Raw genomic sequence first — 25458 nt, 5'->3', positions numbered from 1 at the left:
AACCAAGCTCCAGATCCAAACCTCCGACACGGTCAGAAACACTTCATTTTGGTTCCAATACCTGACATCCCTCCAGCCAATTTGAGGTAGTCTCCAGCAGTCCGCAGCCGAGCGCAAGCTCCTGACAGCAGTCTCCAACAGCCCACAGCTTCCACAGATTCCTCACCTCAAGTCTCCAGCAGACCGCCGCATTCGCTGGTCCCTCAACCTCCCACTGGTTCGTCGCCATGGTCACCATTCCCACAGATCTTCTCCTCCGGTTCTCCCTCTCAGACTGGGGGGGGGGGTGGCGGTGGGGGGGGGGTGGTTGTCTCCCTGTCCTCTGGTGCCCTCGGCTTCTCCCAATTAATAGGCACTGCCATCTTGGGAGTTATCATACTTCATAGTGGCATTTGTGAAAAATGCTCTTTCTGTATATCTTGTTAAATTATTAGTGATATAAAACTTGTTTCACAATACTAGTACAGGTATTAATCAGTTAATATTAATTCACTTCAGATGTAGAGACTGATGATCATAATCCTTTCCTAAATTAATTATTTGATACAAAAACATAGAAAAAGTACACATTTATAGTTTAATGTGTATAAGATGTGACTAGTTAAATTTGGATATGTTTGCTGAGAAGGTAAAATGTTATTTGTTCCCCTGAAGGAAATTGTTAGTAGTTTACTCTTGGAATGACTTAATTCCAGGTGTCTTAAGTGTGTTTTGGCTGTTGGTGGCATCTTCTACTTGTTAATACTCTTGATGTATTATTAATGATCTGTAGCCTGTGAAATTCTCACCTGTGCTTTGTTCTTCTACATTAGATATTACTACCTTGCCTTTAGGGCACACCAGTCTCCTCCTCTGGATTGTGCTAGCTGCACTGCTATCCTACAAAGAGCAAGGCTAGACAAGTGGGTGCTTGGGAAAACCAAGGTAAGAACAGTCCAGGGAATTTTTAATTATTACTTTTCTGTGCCCGTTTCCTTTTTCAGGAAGTTCATATTCTGATAAGTTTAACAGTAGATGCTGCATTTCATGCATGAACTCTACATTTGCCATTACAACATTAAAATGTAGATCCTAGAATGGCACACGAATTGATCTTTTAGTACATTTGTGTCCACTAAATTGATGTCCAAATTAAACTAAAAAATCTGCTATTTGCACATAATCCACATCCCTCTATCCTTGCATATTCATGTGTCTAACTGTAAGCCTCTTAAATGCTATTATAAGAAACAATTATACACTGTTCAACAAAAGAGTCCTTTTTTTTCCCTCCCCTATAGTAGTGAGAATTGACAATCTTATATGTATTCACTGGTATGTGCTTTCACAGAGATTTAGTGCATAGAAATGAGCTCTTCATCCCTACTTTTCCTTTCCAACCACATTGACTTACCCAAGCTAGCCCCTTTTGCCTGTCTTTGGCCAACTTCACTCTAAATGTTCCGATTCATATTCTTGTGTAAATGTATTTTAAACATTTTAATTACTCTGGCAGCTCATTTTATGTACCCTTGCACTTTCTGTAGAAAAAGGTGCCCTTGGGTTCCTTTAAATCTTTTTCCTCTCATCTTGGGTCTACGATCTCTCATCTTGGATTCCTATTCCTTGGGAAAGTGATCATGTCTATTATCTTCAGTAATGCTACTTGTGATTTTATAAACTGCTATAAGATCCCCCATTGCATCCTTCACTCAAGGAAGAAAAAAGATAACATATTGAGGCTTTAATTATAATTTCTGTACAGCATACAAAAACCTTGAATTAAACTATATTGCAAATCAAAGTGGAATTTTGACTTCCTGAACAAAATTACAGATGTTCCCTGTTAAGGTTTATGGTAATGAAACATACTACCATGTAATTTCACTGCAAGTTGCATGAACAATTAAAATTAGGTCTCCACTGCCATTGTATGTATTTTGACATGAGGGTCAGAGGGCTTGGTGTGAGAGTTCAGGGTTATAATTCCAATGCTCTTGGACCTGTCCTGGGTTTGGGTGATATTGGCTAGCGAACCAAGTGAAAATTGTCAGATCTCAATTATTTGATAGCTTCTTTGAGATCTACAGCACAGCTGCTAATGTCTCAAGGAGCAAGGGAATCTACCATTCATCATTCCCTTTTCTCCAACTTTCTAAGTTTCCTCATGGTACCTTTGGAAAGAATGTAAATAGAAGCAATAAATTATTAATAAACATTACTACATTGTGAATGGAAGTTGAGTTGGACAAATAGTCTGTCCATTTTGGACCTAAATTGACTAGGCAGCCTACTCCATAAACAATGAAAATCTGTAAGAAATTTCTGTGAATAGACGTCAGATCCATTGTTCCATTCTTGTTTTTCTTTTTGTACCCCTGTAGGGTTTTTTTTAAACCTTCAGGCTAGATGTGGTTGTAAGTAATTTGTCATTCATAATTGGATCTCTCAGATTTTGTGCATGTACATGTGAGTAGAAGGCATCACAAAAGGGTGCATCTCCAATTAACTCTTTCTTCTTCTTTGGCTTGGCTTCGCGGACGAAGATTTATGGAGGGGGTAAAAGTCCACGTCAGCTGCAGGCTCGTTTGTGGCTGACAAGTCCGATGCGGGACAGGCAGACACGGTTGCAGCGGCTGCAGGGGAAAATTGGTTGGTTGGGGTTGGGTGTTGGGTTTTTCCTCCTTTGCCTTTTGTCAGTGAGGTGGGCTCTGCGGTCTTCTTCAAAGGAGGTTGCTGCCCGCCAAACTGTGAGGCGCCAAGATGCACGGTTTGAGGCGATATCAGCCCACTGGCGGTGGTCAATGTGGCAGGCACCAAGAGATTTCTTTAGGCAGTCCTTGTACCTTTTCTTTGGTGCACCTCTGTCACGGTGGCCAGTGGAGAGCTCGCCATATAACACGATCTTGGGAAGGCGATGGTCCTCCATTCTGGAGACGTGACCCATTCAGCGCTGCTGGATCTTCAGCAGCGTGACTCGACTAACCTTAGTGAAAAAGCAGACATTGATGACACCACATCCAATGCACCAGAACTGCCCCCATCTGAAGGAAGAAAAGAATGTTTGAATACCAAGACCACAACTTCATTACTTAACTCATGCTCTACCAAGCAGTAGTGATCCCTACTTTCCCACATATTTTAGGTATGTGAATAATCTACAATAGGTATCTTAAATGCTGGAGACATTGACCACCAATGCTATCTCTGCAAAATCATCCAAACCCATTAAAATATATTTTAATGTCCTTTCTTTGGTCACCGTCACCAGTATTGAGATGGATCATGTTAGTCTTTGGAGTCCTTGATATCCTTTCAGTGCACAAGTTCTTTGAATCTTACTGTGAAATGTTAAAATCCACTGGTTTAGATCTAATGAGTGAAATGTGGTACCTGCATATCAAACCTACATTCCTGTACATTTATAGTATTGGACATTTAGAAACATTTTGAGTGCCTTGTTTCTAAATACATCTGCTTAACTTCTTTTAATTAGAGGTAAATTAGAACCAGTAGAAAGTATTAAATTGACGCATTACCAGTGTTCAAATAACTCCAATCACAGCATTTGGTGTAAGGAATTTCTCCTGCAAAGTTACTGGTGCAACATAACATTTTTTGAACCTGAAGTAAGAACAAAGACTTGCTCTGATTTTGATCTTTTGTATCAAAGTGGGTGTTTGTAGTCCTGTGCTAGCATACAAGTTTTATATTATCCAGTATGTGGCATTTCTTTCTTTGAATAGCTATACAGTACTATGAATATTGTTTTTTTTTGTAAGAGCTAATTTAAATTGAAGTTGTTTATGAAAATTTGAATTTTCCTCTGTGCCAAGCTGCACAAACAATTCCTGGTCAAATTTGCCCCACTGGTGTCTTGATAGCGACATTAATTGGTTTGTTTTTCAGTTATGTAGACCTTGAAAATTCAGACATTATTCTATATTGAACTGAGTTCAACATTTTACTTCTCTAAGAATTTATAACAGAAGCTGTGAGAATTGTATCACCATTGTGTTACCTAATTTCGAGGTTGATTCCAAAGGGGGGGGGCATTGGCGGGCATTGCTTCCCCTAAGTGAGGTATTATGATCCCCCCCCACCTGCTCGCAACCATTGCCTCCCCAAATGAAGTATTGTGATCCGCAGCCTAGCCTAGCGTCAAGCATCACAGGGAGATCAATGGCCATATTGCAGTGTAGAGAAAGAAGAAAGTCTTGCTTCTGGGACTGTTTATCACAGTCTACCACACAATGCTAATGGGAGTCATAGAAACCTTTGGACGCACTCCATGAAGCACATATCTTGGACAGCGCTGGGACCCTGCAGATGCCCAAGAGCTGCTGAAGGAGATCAGGGTGCATGCTCCAAGACCAGATGCTGATGCTGGAAGGGAAGACATAGGCATGCACAGGGCAGCAACACCAGTCGCCCCCCGCTGAGCGAGTTTTTGAAGGTCAGATTGTGCCCTCACTGGTTACCCTAATGCCCCCTGCTGACTTGTTCTGGCGCCGACCTTGTCTAATTTGTTCCCACCTCATATTTTTAATTGATCTTATCAATCCAGGACTAGGGACAGCAAAATTCAGGCAGTGTTCATTTCCTTATTGTAATCTAATTACCTTTCCTATGAAAGGGTTTTGTATAACTGCAGTGGAGTGGAGACATTGCCCACCTCTTTGCAGAATGCAGATTTGCCAAGAATATGTGTAGAAGCATGCAAAGGTCCTTGTCATGGTTCATATCCAAGCAGCAGCACAACAGAGGACTCTCTGCTGTGTAGACTGTTCTCAAAGGCGTGGGAACACTGAGACCAGAACTGTTGGTCTTCCAGCACACAGGGATGTCGGTGAGGTAATGCTGATGACTGAAATATTCCCAGCTGCAGGAGGACGTGCTGAGCAATACACCAATGTGAGGGCACTTTGGGGGAGGACCATGAACATTGAACATCTGAGACCAAGGGAAAGCCCATCAGACAGCAGAGAGGGGAGTAACCACAAGCTGCCACAGCAGTGGCAATGTTGCAAAATAGAAAATGTATAGTGGTGGAAGTGTCTGGATACAATATTAAGAGTGCGAATAGACTTTGAATGTTTTTCTTTTTGTAAATAATTTATTGTGAATAAAGTCTATTCTTGGAAAAAAATTGTCTTTATATGAAACCTGCAGTTGTTCAGCCTTTCAGTGGTTTGATGTCCACAGTTTCTGATGTTTCATTCTGTAGAATTGCATTCCAATTTGGTTACCAGTCTTAAAGAAGCATAGAAAAATTTGAGAACGAGTGGCTGCTGGAGAAAGGGAATAATATAGTGAGCAAAAAAGATATTGAATGATGGATGTGATTCCCACTATATTAAATCCATTTCTGTCCGAACTAATGCTATTTGAGTAGCAGGCAGTCTAATTTATAATTTTATACACCCGCAGATTCAAAAGAACATTACAATCTTTTATGTGTTGCATGAAAAAACACACAAATTGACCTGATACCACAACTGAATAGTCTTGAAAATATCGACTCTCAATTTGTTCTTCTTTCTTCTCTTGACTGCATCATGTTTGAGTTGTTTAACAAACAAGAGCTCAACTATTCTGCATCCCCTTTTTTTTAGTGCAATACAAATAATAGCCTCAAAATCGTATTGTTTGAGTTTATTGCCACATTGTACATGGTAACAATGAGAAGGGATAGTTTCATGAACAGCCCAGTAAATCAAGAAGATAAGACAGAATAAATAGAAGCAGGGAGCAGACCATCTGGTCTATCAATCCTGCTCTGCCATTCAATAAGCTCATTGGTGAATCAGGTTGTGGACTTACCTGGCCATTCCCCATAACCATTAATTTCCCAATACTTCAAAAAAACTATCTTTGCTTTTGATACATTCAGTGAGGCAGCCTTTAATGTTTTCTTGGGCAGAGAATTCAATAGATTCACATCGCTGGGGAAATTCCTCCTCATCTCTGCTTTAAATCTATTCCCTGAATCTTGAGACTATGTCCACTAGTTCTGGTCTCACCTACCAGTGGAATCAACCTTCCTTTTCTATATTATCTATTTCTTTCATAATGTGATGTCTCTATACAATCCCCTCACCCTTCTAAACTCCAATGTGAATGGTTCCAAGCTATTCAATCTCTTCTCATTAATTAACAACGGTTTCCAGAATCAACATGATGAAGCTCCACTGTACTAAGGAACATTACCTGTAATGTACTGTGATGCATTTTGATGGTGCACGTTTAGCAGTTCCTGAGTGACGTAATAGATAGGCTGAAGTTCCTTGGTCTTCTAAAGAAGTAGAGATATTGGTGCATTTTCTTGACTGTGCAACATGGTTGGTCCAGTTCAGATTACTGGAAATGTTTGATCCCAAAATCGAAATGATCTACTGTCTCCCATCAGTGCCATTGATGAGGACAGGGGAGAGCTGTGACATTAGTTGATATGGATTTCACCTCCCTGTCAGCTCTGTTTGAAGTGAGCAGAGGACATTTAATTCATCATGGAACATAGTGATGTTGGAGTCTATCTTGTCATTTGTCCAGGCAAAATGCAAATGGAATTTAATTTAGAGAAGTGCGAGATAATATATTCAAAAAGGTACAACAGCACAAGGGAATATAGGTACTTTGTATGTCCAAAAAAGGATAAATAAATGATAAAGTTTATTGTACATGCAAACAAATGTGCAAATATAATGGAAGTCATGAATGCAGCCTGCCAATTATATAAAACATCTAACACATAAAAAAGAGGGGAAAAAAGAAGTGGTTAAAAATATAATAAATATTTAGAGTTGGCCAGAGTACAAAAAATCTGCTACAGTGCCCTCCATTATGTATGGGATAAAGACACATCTTTTATTTGCACCTGTGCTCCACAGTTTTAAATTTGTTATCAAACAATTCATTGATGAAAGTGCACATTCCAGATTTTATTAAATGCTATTTGTATACATTTTTGTTTGACTATTACAACACTTTTTATTTGGAGTTTACCCATTTCAGGGCACCATAATGTTTAGGATATTTTGCTTCACAGATGTTTGTAATTACTCAGGTATGTTTAATGCTTTATTGGTGCAGGTATAAGAGAGCTAGGCTTGCTTCTAATCTTTTGGTCACCTTTGGAGTCTGTAGTTGCCATTTTCAACATGAGAACCAGGGTTGTGGCAATGGAAGTCAAATAAGCCATTATGAGGCTGAAAAACAAGAATAAAACATTAAGAGACTTGGTGAGGATTAGAAAAATCAACAGTTTGGAACATCATTAAGAAAAAAGAGCGTACTGGTGAGCTCAATAATAGCAAAGGGACTGGTAAACTAAAGAAGATCTCCATTCCTGATGACAGAATTCTCATCATAATGAAGAAAAATCCCCAAATGCCTGTCTGACAGATCAGAAACACTCTTTAGGAGGCAAGTGTGGATGTGTCAATGATTACTGTCTGTAGAAATACAGAGGCTACAGTGCAAGATGCCAACCACTAGTTATCCACAGAAACAGGATAGCCCGATTACAGATTGCCAAGAAATATTTAAAGGAGCATGCATAATTCTGGAAAAAGGTCTTACGGACAGATGAGACCAACCTATATCAGATTGATGGCAAGAGCAATGTGTGGAGGCTTAAAGGAACTGCCCAAGATCCAAAGCATAATATCTCAACCGTGAAACATGGTGGTCAGGGTGTAATGACCTGGGCATGTATGGCTGCCATAGGTACTCGCACACTTACCTTCAGTGATGATGTAACTGATGGGAGTAGCAAAATGAATTCTGAGGCATATAGAAACACCTTATTTTCTCAAGTGCGAGTAAATGCCTCCAAGCTCATTGGACGGCACTTGATCCTACAGCAAAACAATAATCCCAAGCATACTGCTAAAGAAAAAAGGAGATTTCAAAGCAAATTGAACACTACCATACAGTACAGGCTGTTTGGCCCTTGATATTATGCTGACCCACAATTTAAATAAAAGTACTAAACCCTTCTTACCCCATAATCCTCTATTTTTCTTCCATCCACATGCCTGTCTAAGAGTCCCCTAATGTTGCAGCCTCAACCACAATCTCTGGAAAAACATTCCAGTCACCACAACTCTCTGTGTAAAAAGAAAAATCCCTATTCCTGCCTGGGAAAAAGGTGCTGGCTGTTCATCCTATCTATGCCTCTCAACATCTTGAAGACCTCTATTAAGTCTCCATTCATCCTTTTGTGCTCCAAAGAGAAAATTCCCAGCTCTATTAACCTTGCCTTATAAGACTTAATTTTCCAATCCAGGCCACATCCTGGTAAATCTCCTTTGCACCCTCTCCATAACTTACACACCCTTCCTATAATGAAGAGACTAGAACTGAGCACAATATTCCAAGCATGGTCTCATGAGGATTTTGTAGAGTTGCAACATGACCTCTTGACTCTCAAAATCAATCCTCCTATTAATGAAACCCAACATCCCAGTTAATTATTCTATCAACCAACGCAGCAACCATGAGCGATGTATAGATTTGGGCCCCAAGGTCCTTCTGTTCATCCACACACTTAAGTAACTGACCATTAATCCTGTACTCAGCCTGTAGTGAGTGAGCTAACTAAACGAAAAAATGATGCCAGCAGTCTGTGGGCTCGTCAGCACTCATGAGGTTTATTTAGTCTAGAACATGGCTATTTTAAGACCTTCAAAGCTCCCAACCCTTACGAGCCAGAAACTTCATCATTGTGATGCAAACATGCTGTCCACATGCATGCGTGCCCGAGCCTCTTCCGGAAAAGACGAACCGCATGGCGCCATCTTTGATGAAGCTGCTCCGTTGATGCGCGCATAACATACAGAGCCAGTTCACCTGACCATCAAGTATGTGCACCACCACACAACCCCCCACCAACCCCCAAAGAACCAGCAGTAGTGTCTGTGTTGTTCGAAGTCTCTAAAATGCTCTGCCCCTGTGCTTGGCCGGCTGGAGTGAAACTAGCTGGCTTAAGTTCAGGTGTGCCAGTTTCAGATGGTCATTGATGATAAGTTCCTGCTTAACCCCAATGTCCAAAGTGAAAGTCGAGCCGTTATTGCGGATTACCTTGTAAGGGCCCTCATTAGGTCGTTTGAGTGGTGAGCAGTGCTTACCCCTGTGAACGAACGCAAACTCAGAGTGTTTTAAGTCTTTGGGTAGGCCGGAGGTTTTTGTACGAGGTCGCCCAGTCTTTCGTGGAGTCGTTCAAGCTCTGTGGTGTTTTTGGGATCTTCGTTGCATGCGGCTGGGTGCTAGGGGTACGCCATATACCATCTTGGCTGATGATGCCTGAAGATCTTCCTTCGGGCCCATGTGAATCCCAAGGAGGGCCCAGGGTAGCTCGTCCACCCAGTTGGCGCTAGTCAATCTGGCCTCAAGGGACCATTTGAGATGCCTATGAATGCATTCAACCAGGCTGTTGGATTGGGGGTGGTAAGCTATGGTGTGGTGTAGCTGTGTGCTGAGTAGACTGGCTAATTCTGACCAAATGGCTGAAGTGAACTGGGCACGTCGGTCCATGGTTAAATGTGCTGGAATGCTGAAACAGGATATCCACGTGGAGAGCAGGACTCTGGCGCAGGAGTCTGCTGTGGATTTGGTAATGGGGGCTGCCTCCAGCCATCTGGTAAACTGGTCAACGATAGTGAGAAGGTAAAGGTAGCCCCAGGAGACTGGTAAGGGCCCCACTGTGTCAACGTGTGAACCTAAAGGTCAGTGTCTCGAACTGCTGGATGGGTGCCTTAGTGTACTTGTGGACCTTGGCCATTTGGCAGTGCATACCCATCTGTGCCCATTCACTGACGTGTTTTCGCAAGACTTGCCAAACGAAATGGGAGGAAACTATGCGCACTGTGGTCTCGATGGAGGGGTGGGAAGGCCGTGAATCGAGTCAAATACCCTCTACCTCCATGGAGCAGGGATTACGGATCAGGGGTGGCCCATGGACATGTCACAGAGTAGTGTCCTGTTGCCTTGACCTAGTTGTACGTCCTGCAGTTGTAAGCCAGTGATGGAGGTGCAGAAAGCTCGAGCCTTGGCATCCACCTGTTGGGCTTGTGCAAGCTCTGAGTAATCAAGGCGTGGGGACCAACGTCACCATGTTGTCCCTCCCTGTTTGTTGTGAACTAGAAGATGTAGGCGAGGTGGTGCTGCTGACGGGCTGACCAGGGTTCTGAAACTTTTAAAAACGTGAAAGTTAAATGCTTATGGTCCATGAAGACCATGAACGGCCTCCCCTCCAGGAAGTATCAGAAATGCTGCACTGCAAGGTAAAGTGCTAGCAGCTCACTGTCAAAGGCACTGTATTTCAGCTCTGGTGGTCGTAAATGTTGGCTGAAAAGCTCTAGGGGTCTCCCAGTGGCCATCCACAAGCTGTTTGAGTACTTCCCCCAATCATGGTGTTTGAAGTATCGACAGTTATGGCAGTGGAGACATCTGTCCTTGGGTGTACAAGCAACATGGCATTGGCAAGGGCATCTTTGGTTTGTTGGAAAGCTGCTGTGGCCTCATTGTCCCGTGCTATGTCCTTCATCTTTGTGGCCATCGTGATGAGAAGAGGACGCATGATGCAGGTTGCTGCTGGGATGAAACGGTTGTAAAAATTGACCATGCTGATGAATTCCTGCAGGCCTTTTACCATGTTAAGCCTGGAAAATTGACGAATGGCTTCCACTTTAGTTGGTAGGAGTGCTGCGCTATCTCTGGTGATCCTATGGCCCAGGAAATCGATGACCTCTAATCCAAACTGGCACTTGATTGGGTAGATGGTGAGGCCGAGCTTACTCAGGTGGGAGTACAGCTGGCGCAGGTAGGAAATGTTTTCCTGCCAGTCTCTGTGGCGATGAGGATGTCATCCAGATAGATGAACAGGAAATCCAAATCCCTACCAACCGCATCCACGAGGTGCTGGAACATTTGTGCCACATTTTTGAGGCCAAAGGGCATGTTCAGGAATTTGAAGTGGCCAAAAGGAGTAATTATGACTGTCTTCTTGATGTTGTCAGGGTGTATGGGGATTTGGTGGTAACCGTGCACCAGGTCGACTTTGGAGAAGATTCAGGCACCATGCAGGTTGGCAGTGAAATCTTGGATGTGGGGGTCGGGGTAGCGATCTGTTATGGTGCTGTTGTTTAGGCACCTGAAGTTCCCGCATGGTCGCCAACTGCCAGTGGCCTTCGGGACCATGTGTAATGTGAGGCCCAGGGGCTGTTAGATCTGCGGTTGATGCCCATTTCCTCTGTGTGCTTGAACTCCTCTTTTGCCAGGTGCAGCTTATTTGGAGGTATCCGTCAGGTGCGTATATGGAGGGGTTGCCCCTGGGTGGTCATATGGTGTTGGATGCCATGCATCAGAATGATGGATGTAAATTAAGGCTTGAGGATTGATGGGAACTTGACCAAGATGCGGCTGAATTCGGCTAGATGGGGACTGATATTCCGGCTTCCCTGAGAGGGAAAGTGTGGAAGGTTGATGAGCAGGATGTGTGCCGTTAAGAAGTCCACACCCAGGAGTGGTTTTTCCACTGAAGCCAGTGTGAAATCCCAGTTGAAAGTCTCATCTCCTATTACACACCACCAACGGTCTTTTCCCGAAAGTCTTTATCAAGTTGATATTGGCCACTTGGGGGGTGGGGCCACAGGGTCTTTTGCTGGTCTCAAGCACCGTTGGCAGAATTATGCTGATTTCCATGCCTGTGTCGATGAGAAATCTGTGGCCCGAGACTTTGTCACTGATGTGGAGGAGGCTGTCTGGGTGGCCAGCCGCTGAAGCCATCAGCAATAGCTGGTCCAGAAACACACAGGGCTGCTGGCATTTACAGGCATCTTCCCCCACCTTTGGTGGTAGAAACACCATTTGCTGTCTGCAATCTCGGTGGGTTTGCAGGGGCGTTGTCGAACTTAGAGCGGTTGGGGTTTGGTTTGCAGCTCCACTTGTAAGTGGGTCAGCTGACTGATGATTGACTCATTTTCTCGTTTGGTGCACCAAAGAATGTCCATTTTGGCTGTGACTTTTCTGGGGTCTCTGAAGTCTGCATCAGCTAGCAACAGCTGAATGTCATTGGGCAGCTGTTCTAAAAATGCCTGCTCAGCCAGCGTGAGCATTTCATCATGAGGGTGGATGGCATTCTGTCCCCCAGCCCATCCAGGTGCATGAACCTGGCTGCCCTCTCATGTCTGGAGAGCTCATATGTGGTGATGAGTAAATGATTTCAGGGCGTGGTATTTACCTTTTTCCGGTGGGTCCTGTATAAGGTTGTCTACTCTGGCTGTGGCTTCTTGGTCAGAGAAACTGATGACATGGTAGTATTTGGTGGAGTCGGAAGAAATCTGTTTTATCTGGAACTGTGCCTCCACCTGTCTGAACCATGTGCAGGGGCGGAGTGTCCAGAAAGCAGGCCCAAGCCTCTGCCGGAAAAGACGAACCACACGGCGCTATCTTTGATGTGGCTGCTCTGCTGACGTACGGGTAACGTATGGAGCCTGTTCACCTGACCATCAAGTATGTGCGCCACCACAAAACCCAACATCCCACAGGCCTTCTTAATTATCCTATCAACTAGCGCGGCAACCATGAGAAATGTATGGATTTGGGACCCAAAATCCCTCTGTTCATCCACACACTTAAGTAACCGACCACTAATCCTGTACTCAGCCTTCTGGTTCATCCTTCCAAAATGCATCACCGCACACTTTTCCGGATTAAACTCTATCTGCCACTTTTCCGCCCAACTCTACATCCAGTCTCTCCTTTTGTAACTGACAAGAACCTTCAGCACCATCCACAACTCCTCTAACCTTTGTATCATCTGCAAACTTATTGATCTATCCTGCCACCTCTTAATCTCTTAAAACTGAAAAATTCTTGAATGGCCAAGTCAGTCACCCTATCTAAATCAAATTAAGCACATCTTCCATGTGCTGAAGAGAAAACTTAAGGAGACAAGCCACTCTGAGCAAGCAGGAGCTGAAGATGGCTGCAGTAGAGGCCTGGTGGAGCATCACCAGATAAGATGCTCAGCACCTGGTGATGTCTATGAATCACAGACTTCAAACAGTCATTGCAATCAAGGGATATACAATAAAGTACTGAACATGACTAGTTTAATATACATACCAATGCTATGTCCCAAATATTATGGTGCCCGAAAATGAGGAGACTATGTATAAAAAGTGCTATAATTTCCATATGGTCAAACCAAAATGTACACAAATACCCTTTAATAAAATCTGGAATGTGTACTTCAATCTCGTGAATTGTTTGATTACAAATTTAAAAATGTGGAGCCCAGGGGAAAATTTCATTGTTTACGTGTTTTATGCTGTGTACAGTTTATTTTTTGCACTACCAATTAGTGGTAATTCTGCCATGCCTTCAGGAAAAAGGAATTTCAGGATTGTACGTGATCTACTCTGACAATAAATCTGAAATCAGAAAAATAATGGATTAAAAAAATGTCTTTCTCCCGAATATTATAGAGGGCATTGAAAGTCAATTAGACTGGTCTTTTGTGGTCTTGAAATAGATATATAATTAGAGGAAGTTTAAAATCATGATAGCTTTTGGAGGGAAAGAACTGTTCTTAACCGAGAGGTGCCAGATGTCAGGCATCTGTACCTTTTGCCTGAAGGTAGCAATGAGAAAATAGAGTTACTATGGTGATGAGGAGGCTTCATGATCATGGCTGCCTTCTTGAGGCACTGATTCATGTAGATGTGTTCAATGGTCAGGAGATCGATGCATATGGCAATGTTCACCACTCTCTGTAGCCTTCTATGTTCCTGAGCAATCAAGTTTCCAAGTTTCTAAACTAGTCGGTGATGGACAGTAAACCTAGAGATTTGTTAGAGTATTCAATGATAAGCCAAATCTCCTAAGCACCTTAGAGAGTAGAGGCATTTGTGTAGTTTCATCATGATTGCCTTGATATGCTGGCCCCAGGAAAGACCTCCAATATATGGATATCTAGAAACTTGAAATTACTAACCCTCTTCAATGGGATCCCGCTGATGAAGTCCCTCGATTTCCTTTTACTAAAGTGCACAATAAGCTCTTTGGTCTTGCTGGAGCTGAGAACAGGGTCATTATTCTGGCATTACACAAGCAAATTCTTGACCTCCATCCTATAATCAGACTCCTCATTACCCATCATTTGGACAAAAAACAATGAAGGAAATTTAGTGATTTAGCTGAATTTGACTACACAGTCATGGGTATACAGTGAACGTAACAGAGGGCGAAGTATGATAATTAGTGAGGAGGAGGAGATGCAGCCAATCCATGCTGATTGGGATCTGCCATTGAGGAAATCTAGAATCAAATTGAAAAAAACAGAATCCCAGATCCCTCAGTTTGGTTATTAGTTTAAACTGTACGATTGAACAGTAGTGAATCAAAAACAGCCTGATTATAGGTAAATACACAAAAATGGAGGCAATGTTTTGGGCTTGAGCCCTTCATCAAGGTATGAGCATAAATAAGACAGGTGTTTGAATAAAAGAGGTGTGGGGAGGAGAGAAGGAGCAGGGGGAGGAGCATAGGCCAAAAGTGGACATGGGTAGGAGGGCAGGAGATAAAAGCTGAGAATTTATTGGGGGATGGAATAGTTCTGTGAATACAGAGCTGGAAGAAAGGAGACAGAGGTATAGGGAAAGGGGGGAATTAACGGAAACTGGAAAAGTCATTGTTAACAGGAGGTGTGGCCCCTCCAATTTGCAGATAGTCTCAGTTGGGGATTGCATGAGACCATGGGCAGACATGTTGGCATGAGAATGGAGCAGAGAATTGAAATGGGTTATGCCTAGGAGATCACCACTATTACTGGGGACAAAACAAAGGTGCTCAGAGAATCGATATCCCAATCTTCATCTAGTTTCTCCGATGTAGAAATGACAATGGGAGCACCGAATGCAATAGATAGCCCCTGTAGATTCACAACTGAAGTTTTGCTTCACTTGGAAAGTCTGTTTGGGGCCCTTAATGCAGGTGGGAGAGGAGGTATAGGTGCAAAGGTAGCATTTCCTGCAGTCACAGGGGTAGGTACCAAGCGGGCAATTGGTGTGTGAAAGAATGAGCTTAACAAAGGGTTAATGAATTAGGTGAGAAAATATAGTAATTGCCTTGCCTTGTCACATGTGGGAATGTAATTGCCTTCTAATATGACTTTCCCTATGCAGTCGTGAGATAGTAACTAACACTACAAATAAAGTAGTAATGTAAATACACCAAGAGTAAGGACACCCTAACATTTCCTAGACACCACAAGGGAACATGTGTAAAAACAAGTATCGCCACATGTATGAAACTCGTGTGAAACTTGTAAGGTCTTATGCAGACCCCTCCCCAAAGGTGTATAATAGTATGCTTTGAGTGGGTCTCAGTGTAGACAATAAGTTACTGAACTCTTTCTTTGTACCCTTCACTCCCATTAACATTATCAAGGCTGAATAAAGAAACTGTTATATGCTTAATTGGTTCTGCTATATTCTGCTGTTTGTTTTATTACAATGCGGGCTGACTTTCACAAGTGTGAAGGGATGAGTGGACAAGGGAGCCATGGAGGGATTGGTCCCTGTAGAAGGCAGTCAGGGGAGGAGAGGGGAAGATGTATCTGGTGATGGGATCACATTGTAGGTGGCGTAAATTGCGGAGGATAATATGTTAGATGCAGAGTCTGGTAGGTAAGGATGAGGGGAATCCTGTCCTTGTTGCATCTGGGGGCAGAGGGGGCCAAGGCAGATGTGCAGGAAATGGTCAATATGTGGATAAGGGCTGAATTGTTGGTAGTAGAGGGGAGGCCACCTTTTTTGAAGAAGGATGATATCTCAGATGACCTCACATGGGGACAGGGTATGAAGAGGTGCAGTTGAAGTATCTGTGGAGTTGATGTATTTATAGAAAATGTCTGTAATGAGTTTGTCTCCCAAGATGAAGACAGAAAGGTAGAGTAAGGGAAGGCTGTTGGTAGAGATGGACCAAGTCCATTTGAGGTCAAGGTAAAAATTAGCAGCAAAGTGGATAAAGTTGACGAGGTCATCATGGGTGCAGGAGGCAGCACCAATGCAGTCAATGTTACAGTAGAAGAGGTGAGGGGCCTTGCCCGTGTAATCTTGTAGAATAGATTGCTCCACAAAGTCTATATGAAGTCAGACATAGCTGGGACCCATGCAGGTACACATGGCTACCCTTTGAGAAAGTGGGATAAGTCAAAGGCGAAGTTAATGAGGGTGAGAACAAGTTCTGCCAGCTGGAGGAGGGCTGGGGTGGAAAGGGATTGGTTGAGACTGTTACTGAGGAAGAAACAAAGGCCTTTGAGTCCTTCTGTTTGGGGTTTAGTGGGAAAATGGATCAGCTCATGGTGGAATGGTGGAGCAGACTAAAAGGGCCAAATGGCCTAATTCTGCTTCTATATCATGGTCATGGTCTAATATAGGAGGCTGACAAGAGAATTAGTGGAAGGGATGAGAGAAGGTAATTATGAATTATCTGGGGTTAAAATAATGGGTTGATGGAGAGCTGAAAAATTTTTTTCAACTGGAAAGTGGTTGGGATCTGGAACAACCAGAAAGGTTAATAATTGCAGAAATTCTAAAGACATTATTTGGATGTATACCTGAAGAGCTAAGACTGACAGGATGTGGACCAAGTGTTGGGTAGTGGAATTATACAGGGAGCTTACTGTTTGACCACAGGTAAAATCATCTGAATGGCCTTTCTCTGTGTTTTCTGTGGTATGTCTACCATATCTGAAAACTCTAGAGCAGGGGTGTCAAACTCAAATTCACGGAGGCCCAAAATTAAAAACTTGGACTAAGTCGAGGGCCGAACTAAATATTTATTGAAAATTTTCAACAACATCTGCATGTTTTCTCTTCTTTCAACATATGTAATGTTAAACTTTTTCTTATTAAAATAAATGTTTGATAATAGTTTTGGATAAACTCTTTCCAGAAGCATTAACAAATGAGAAATAAAATATTCAATAAATAATATTTCTCTATAGAGGATTTGTCAAATGTTGCTAGTGTGCTGTCGAATAGTAAAATCTGAGGGCTATTGAGAATGTGGGAGAATAACATGATTCCTGAAACAATCAAATGGGTGACTGATTGTGGGCATGAACTCTAGCAGGGTTATTTGCCATGCCCTTTTTCCATTGGTACAGATATCCTTTGATTTACACACTTTTCAAGTTTTATGCCTAATGAGCTTGTATCCAGGTGCAGGACCATTTTTAACCAGGAATATATTTATCACTGTGACATGAAACTATTGGAAGATCATTTTATCCTGAGATTAAAGTTCATAATACTTACTTAGGCCTGTGTGCGGGAGGGTGGGGTTTGCGGGCGATCGGGTTGGACAACGACAGTGCTGGGGCATCGGCTCTCGCTGCAGGGCGGCATCTCGGCGGATCAGCGGACCCGTCACCGTGAGTCGCGGGTCGGCCTGTGGCAGGGAAGGGGAGTGGACAACGGTCCTGGCGAGGTCAGGCCCGAGGCCTCCGGTTCCGGGCGTTGGGAAGCGGCCTTAGCTTCCCCTGACACCGGCCAGGCCCCAAAACCAGAGTCCACGGTGAGACCCTGCAACGTAAACAGAGGAGGTGGGGGTGATTAGCAGGCTGACGCCAATGCATTCTGGGATTTATAGTATTAGTGTGCATGCGCTATACTGGCGCGGCGGCTAGCGGGCCACCTCTAATACATTTTTGAAATGATCTTGCGGGCCAAATATAATTATATCGCGGGCCAAATTTGTCCCGCGGGCCAGAGTTTGACATGTGTGCTCTAGAGGATTAACACACTGTGATCAACAAACATCACAGGGTATTGTGGTGCCTTCTCAGTCATCACTGGGGGCTTCAACCAGCCCATCTTACAGAAGGTACTCCTAAACTGCCACCAGCACATCTGGAACATCAGAGGATCAAACACACTTGACAGAAGTATGCGTAGGTGAACATTTTTGGTCCAGTGATCATTACTTTCAAGTTAATTATGAAGAAGGATAGGTCTGGGCCTCGGGTTGAGATAATAAATTGGAGAAAGGAAACGAGAAAAGGTCTAGAAAGTGTGGATTGGGATAAGTTGTTTTCTGGCAAAGATGACCTTAAAAGATGAAATTTTGAGAGCACAGAGTTTGGATGTTCCTTGTCAGGATTAAAGGCAAAGTTAACAGACATTGGAAACCTTGGTTTTTGAGGCTTATTGGGGATCTTGTTCAGAAGAAGAGATAGATGTATAGCAGGTATCGGCAAAGGAAAGAGTATGACGATGTAAAAAGACAATTGCATTCAAAAACTTGAAATATTCAATGATGTACCCCGCGACTGAGGGTTGAAGTAGCAGAAGGTAATCAGTGATTTTTCAAGACTAAGAATGAGGTGGAAAACTTCCTGTGAGGTTTATGAAAAGACTAAGGTGGCCATAGAAGAAGACTGTAAAGAATGTTTACAATGGGACAAAGTAAAAGTTGTATTTTTTTAAGCCATCTTATATTTATTTGTGAAAAGTAAATTTTATTGAAATGTTGCAGAGAACTCGCAAAAGAAAAAATTGGGAAAAGTAGTAGCATGGTGGACACTCTGTTCTAAGGGAGAGAATGGTTTTTGGAGAGGAGTATCTATAAAAGATGGCACTAAAGGGAGGGATTCTTCTTGCTTGAAGACTTCTGCGGGCTTTTTTTTGCAGACTTTTGGTGTTTCCTGTTTACATCACCGTCAAGGCAGGAACATTGAATATATTTTGTATGTATTTAAAAAATCAGAAAGGTTGTATTGGTAAACAACATTTGTTTAAAATATCAATATGGATAGAATGCTAAAATGTATTAGTCTTAATGTTAATGGGATAAACGGACCGGTGAAGAAGCGGGTGTTGGCACTGTTATGGAACCTGGACAATTTTATTTTCTGACCAGGATTAGGACTGCTGCTGTGAAGCTCTGAAGTAGTGCTGGGAAATCTGACAGCTGTGTGGGAAGCGCTGAAACAGCGCTGGGAAACTGACAACTGTCAGAAGTGTGAGGGCTATGTACTGGAAGCCAGTGGGCTCATGGAGAGCGCATCTGCTGTAGTCAACCTTTCTCCACCAATTTGAAGAGCTGAAGGCATGCACTGGGGCGGTTGAAGAGCCCAGCATGCTGAGTTTTGAACAGGTTGGTTGAGGGAAGTCAGTCAGATGGTCGGTCTGTGTAGGCATATTCACCCAGCAGCTTTAGCAAATGAGGCTGAATTGCTTTGTTCTTGGGTGTTAGCACTGCCATCCATAACTGTCTGACAGTGTGCTCACCCAGTAGTTTCAATGGGAGAAAGGAGACTGAAGTACTTCGTGTGCGGGTGCTAGCATTGTTGTCCTGACAGCAATTTGTGCTACTCTAATACCTAGAGTGTGTATGTGTGTGTGTCTGACCTGGACTTCCCGCAGTCCCCTTCCAAGAGGAGGACTTCATGTGACAGGAGTCACTTGACGACCCAAGGCAGAGTGTTTAGAGAAGAAGACTTATGTGACAGAAGGTCGCTTATTTACCCTAAAGTGGGCTTTGGAAGTGTGAACCTCATGTAGTGACTAGGAGATTACTGGGTGAAAATTCCCATGTGAAGAAATCAAAGGTGATTGTTGCCACATTCGAAACTCAGGAAAGTCATAAGTCAATGGTGATCATGGCCATCTGTCTCCATGCCCAACTAAAAAACCAGCATGCAACAAATCTAAGAATCCCAAGCAGACCCTGCGAGCTGTTCCTTTTTGACTGACAGACTTGACCTGACTGACTTGAGGTTTTTTGGGAGTTTTCATTTGGGGCATTTGAACTTGGACTGTAATGGACTGGGTTTTTTAAAAATCCCACATACACCTTATATATTATTGATAATTTGTTAAACTTAACCCAAGTGTTATGCATCTTCAATTCCCAGTGAGGTGTAACAGCACACCTAAAATAATTAAAGGCAGATCTAGTTTTTCTACAAGAAACATCTTACTAAATTGGAACATGCTAAATTAAAAAGAGGATGGGTGGGACAAGTAATATTGTCTTCATTTGGTTCAAAAGCAAGAGGAGTAGCGATTTTAATTAATAATAATAATAGAAGAGATACTGACTAACCAAGCCAGAAGATTTGTAGTGGCGCATTGCAAAATTTATGCAGAATCATGGACTTTTATGAAAATCTATGCACAAAATTATGACAATGAAACCTTTATGAAGGCTATATTTTTGAAAAAACAGCAGAGGAAAGACAAAATTTACTGGTTGGAGGAGATTTCAATTTCTGATTAGATTCAATACTGGATAAATCAGCCAGAACAGTAACAAGGGCAAAAGCTGCAAAAACGACACTATAATTTATAAAGGATTTAAATTCGATTGATATATGGAGACAGCTTAACCCTGTAGAAAGAGGCTATTCATTCTACTCAAGGGTACATAACTCACATACAAGGATTTATTTGTTTTTAATGTCTGCCCAGTCAAAAAGTAGAGTGGTAAAATGGAATATTTGGCGAGACTTTTATCAGATCACTTGCCATTAACTTTAACTATTGTAATAATGGAAAAACAAGTAAGTGTGTAGAGATAGAATATCAATGCCGCACTGTAGAAAAGGAAAGATTTTTGTGAGTTTATTAAGTGACAGAACTATTTTGTGAAACTAATTTTTCTTCTACAAGTAATAGCTTTTTAAAATGGGATATGCTTAAAGCTTACTTAACTTAACTGAAAAGTGGCAAAGCAGTAGGTATGGATGGAATTCCCCCAGAGGTCTGGAAGGCTGGCGGCAAAACTCTGCATGCCAAACTGCATGAGTTTTTCAAGCTCTGCTGGGACCAAGGAAAACTGCCTCAGGACCTTCCTGATGCCATCATCATCACGCTGTACAAAAACAAAGGCGAGAAATCAGACTGCTCAAACTACAGGGGAATCACGCTGCTCTCCATTGCAGGCAAAATCTTCGCTAGGATTCTCCTAAATAGAATAATACCTAGTGTCGCCAAGAATGTTCTCCCGGAATCACAGTGCGGCTTTCACGCAAACAGAGGAACTACTGACATGGTCTTTGCCCTCAGACAGCTCCAAGAAAAGTGCAGAGAACAAAACAAAGGACTCTACATCACCTTTGTTGACCTCACCAAAGCCTTCAACACCGTGAGCAGGAAAGGGCATTGGCAAATACTAGAGCGCCTCGGATGCCCCCCAAAGTTCCTCAACATGATTATCCAACTGCACGAAAACAAACAAGGTCGGGTCAGATACAGCAATGAGCTCTCTGAACCTTCTCCATTAACAATGGCGTGAAGCAAGGCTGCGTTCTCGCACCAACCCTCTTTTCAATCTTCTTCAGCATGATGCTGAAACAAGCCATGAAAGACCTCAAAAATGAAGACGCTGTTTACATCCGGTTCCGCACAGATGACAGTCTCTTCAATCTGAGGCGCCTGCAAGCTCACACCAAGACACAAGAGCAACTTGTCCGTGAACTTCTCTTTGCAGACGATGCCGCTTTAGTTGCCCATTCAGAGCCAGCTCTTCAGCACTTGATGTCCTGTTTTGCGGAAACTGCCAAAATGTTTGGCCTGGAAGTCAGCCTGAAGAAAACTGAGGTCCTCCATCAGCCAGCTCCCCACCATGACTACCAGCCCCCCCACATCTCCATCGGGCACACAAAACTCAAAACAGTCAACCAGTTTACCTATCTCGGCTGCACCATTTCATCGGATGCAAGGGTCAACAACGAGATGGACAACAGACTCGCCAAAGCAAATGGCGCCTTTGGAAGACTACACAAAAGAGTCTGGAAAAACAACCAACTGAAAAACCTCACAAAGATTAGCGCATACAGAGCCGTTGTCATACCCACACTCCTGTTCAGCTCGTATATCATGGGTCCTCTACCGGCATCACCTACGGCTCCTAGAACGCTTCCATCAGCGTTGTCTCCGCTCCATCCTCAACATTCATTGGAGCGACTTCATCTCCAACATCGAAGTACTCGAGATGGCAGAGGCCAACAGCATCGAATCCACACTGCTGAAGATCCAACTGCGCTGCGTAGGTCACATCTCCAGAATGGAGGACCATCTCCTTCTTAAGATCGTGTTACATGGCGAGCTCTCCACTGGCCACCGAGACAGAGGTGCACCAAAGAAGAGGTACAAGGACTGCCTAAAGAAAGCTCTTGGTGCCTGCCACATTGACCCTCGCCAGTGGGCTGAGATATCGCCTCAAACCGTGCATCTTGGCGCCTCACAGTTCGGCGGGCAGCAACCTCCTTTGAAGAAGACCGCAGAGCCCACCTCACTGACAAAAGACAAAGGAGGAAAAACCCAACACCCAACCCCAACCAACCAATTTTCCCTTGCAACCGCTGCAACCGTGTCTGCCTGTCCCGCATCGGACTTGTCAGTCACAAACGAGCAGCTTACGTGGACATTACCCCTCCATAAATCTTCGTCCTCGAAGCCAAGCCAAAGAAGAAGGCTTAAGAGGACAAATTATCTCTTATAAAAAAAATCTTAAGAAAGAACATGCTACAGAGTTGGATGATTTGGAAAAGATGTAATGAAATTAGAAAAAGAATGTTAAAGAATGGGGTTACAAGAAAAACAAAGATCATTAGAGAATTTTTAAAAATTGAGATATAACACATTACAAATGTATAGAATGGGAAAAAATTATACTAAAAACTAAACACAAATATTATGAATTAGGAAAATGGACACAAAGTTTTATCTTGCCAGATAAAGGCAGAGGAGTCATCTAGGATGATAAATGCAATAAAAAGTGGCCGATATTATCACATATAATCAAAAAAATGTATTTTTATATAATATTATATGAAACTATATAAAGCAGAATTATTAGGAAATGAAAATGAATTGGATGAATTTTTAGCAAATATGGAAATTCCAAAATTAGAAGATAGAGAACGGGTTAATTTGGATGCCCTTTTCATAAGAGAAAAAAATTGAGAGAGCTTTGGGCACTTTACAAGTTTACAGGGGAGGGTGGGTTTCCTCCTGAGTTCTATAGACAATTTAAAGATTTATTGAAGCCCCTTATGATGGATATATTGGACTGGATGATGGAGACTCATACCCTACTGGAATCTTTCTCAACTGCTATAATTACAGTGTTACCGAAGAAAAGTAGAGACCAATTAAAATCTTCATCATGTAGACCTATATCACTTCTGAATGCTGATTATAAAATAGTGGCAAAAGCATTAGCTAATAGATTGGGACAATATTTATCAAAATTAATACATGCAGATCAGGTGGGATTTGTTAAAGGAGGACACTCTTCAAATAGTCTAGGTAGACTATTTAACATAACACATATGGCAAAAATCACAGTTGAATCCAAATATGTGGATGTAACGAAAATAGGGGGAATGGTGGATAGTGAGATAGGTTTTCTTGGATTACAGAAGGATTTGGTTTGTTTGGAAGAATGGGCTGAAAGATGGCAGATGGAATTCAATGTAGAAAAGTGCGAGGAGCTGCATTTCAGTAAAAATAACCAGAATAGGACATATGCAGTTATGGGGAGGGCATTGAAGTACGCAGAGGAGCAGAGGGACCTGGAGGTTATGGTACAGAGTTCACTGAAGGTGGATTCCCATGTAGACAGCATATGGTATGCTGGCCTTCATAAATCATAGTATAGAGTATAGGAGCTGGGAAGTGATGCTGCAGCTGTTTAAGGCATTGGTGAGACCTGGTTTGGAGTACTGTGCTCAGTTCTGGTCTCCAAATTATAGAAAGGATATAGATAAGATGGAGAGGGTTCAGAGAAGGTTTACAAGGATGTTGCCTGTCTTACAGCATCTGGATTACAGGAAGAGATTATGGAGACTGGAATTTTATTCATTGGAACATAGATGACTGAGAGGGGACTTGATAGAGGTATTTAAAATTATGAAAGGAATAGATAGACTAGACATAAACAGACTCTTTCCCCTGAGGACAGGGTAGGTTGGAACAAGAGAGCATGAGTTAAGGGTAAGGGGGAAAAACTTTAGGAGAAATATTAGAGGATGCTTTTTCACTCAGCGAGTGGTGGCAGAATGGAATGATCTTCTAAATTACATAGTTGCGGCAGGGTCCCTTCTCTCATTTAAGAGAAAGTTGGATGTGTACATGGAGGTGAGGGGGTTGGAGGGTTATGGGCGGAGAGCAGGAGGGTTGAGCTAGTGGAGTTGCTCAATCGGTGCAGATTCGAAGGGCCAACATTGCCTGTTTCCGCGCCGTAGACGGTTATATGGTTATAACAGTCTCCCCAGTTGCAGAAAAAGCATTTGACTGTTTAGAATGGTCTTTTTTATATAAAACAATGGAAAAATTTGGTATAGGCAGAAAATTTATAAATTGGATCAGAACTCTTTATCATAAACCACAAAACAAAAATCATAACTAATAATCAGATGTCAGTGGTTTTTCCCTTGAGTAGATTGAGTTGACAGGGGTGTCCTCTGTTCCCAGTGCTTTTTATCCTTGCGTTTGAACCACTGATGGAGATTATAAGAAGAGATCTGGATATTAAGGGGTTCACAGGAAGAACATAAAATTAGCTTATTTGCTGATGATGTGCTATTATATATGTCTGACCCGGCTGAATCCTTGATAAAATTATAAACAATATTAGAAAAATATGAAAGAATGCCAGGTTATAAGATAAATATGGACAAAAATGAAATAATTCCACTAATGATTTTTGATTATGAAAGATATCAAAAAGGTAGTAGATTTAAATGGAAGATAGATGGACAGATGCAAGGATCGACAATGAGATAGACAACAGACTCGCCAAGGCAAATAGCGCCATTGGAAGACTACACAAAAGAGTCTGGAAAAACAACCAACTGAAAAACCTCACAAAGATAAGCGTATACAGAGCCATTGTCATACCCACACTCCTGTTCGGCTCCGAATCATGGGTCCTCTACCGGCATCACCTACGGCTCCTAGAACGCTTCCACCAGCGTTGTCTCCGCTCCATCCTCAACATCCATTGGAGCGCTTTCATCCCTAACGTCGAAGTACTCGAGATGGCAGAGGTCGACAGCATCGAGTCCACGCTGCTGAAGATCCAGCTGTGCTGGATGGGTCACGTCTCCAGAATGGAGGACCATCGCCTTCCCAAGATCGTGTTATATGGCGAGCTCTCCACTGGCCACCGTGACAGAGGTGCACCAAAGAAAAGGTACAAGGACTGCCTAAAGAAATCTCTTGGTGCCTGCCACATTGACCACCGTCAGTGGGCTGATATCGCCTCAAACCGTGCATCTTGGCGCCTCACAGTTTGGCGGGCAGCAACCTCCTTTGAAGAAGACCGCAGAGCCCACTTCACTGACAAAAGGCAAAGGAGGAAAAACCCAACACCCAACCCCAACCAATCAATTTTCCCCTGCAGCCGCTGCAACCGTGTCTGCCTGTCCCACATCGGACTTGTCAGCCACAAACG

General features: G+C 42.8%; 1 protein-coding gene across 18 annotated transcripts in view; it reads left to right on the top strand.

Annotated features, from left to right (window-relative positions):
* The window catches only part of LOC138762153 (myosin-IIIb-like), a 550501-nt gene that overhangs the window by 311170 nt on the left and 213873 nt on the right, over positions 1 to 25458 (top strand). For all 18 annotated transcript variants that reach the window (XR_011356778.1, XR_011356777.1, XM_069935663.1 and 15 more), the window contains one exon: positions 813 to 924. Coding sequence is in view for 16 of the 18 variants with exons in the window: in XM_069935663.1 (XP_069791764.1) it covers positions 813 to 924 (112 nt within the window). In the remaining 2 variants the exon portion in view is untranslated. The remainder of the gene's footprint in view (positions 1 to 812; positions 925 to 25458) is intronic.

This window comes from Narcine bancroftii, chromosome 4 (assembly GCF_036971445.1).
Source record: "Narcine bancroftii isolate sNarBan1 chromosome 4, sNarBan1.hap1, whole genome shotgun sequence".
Taxonomy (NCBI): domain Eukaryota; kingdom Metazoa; phylum Chordata; class Chondrichthyes; order Torpediniformes; family Narcinidae; genus Narcine; species Narcine bancroftii.
The sequence above is the reverse complement of the archived record's forward strand: the minus strand, read 5'-3'. Positions and strand labels throughout refer to the sequence as shown.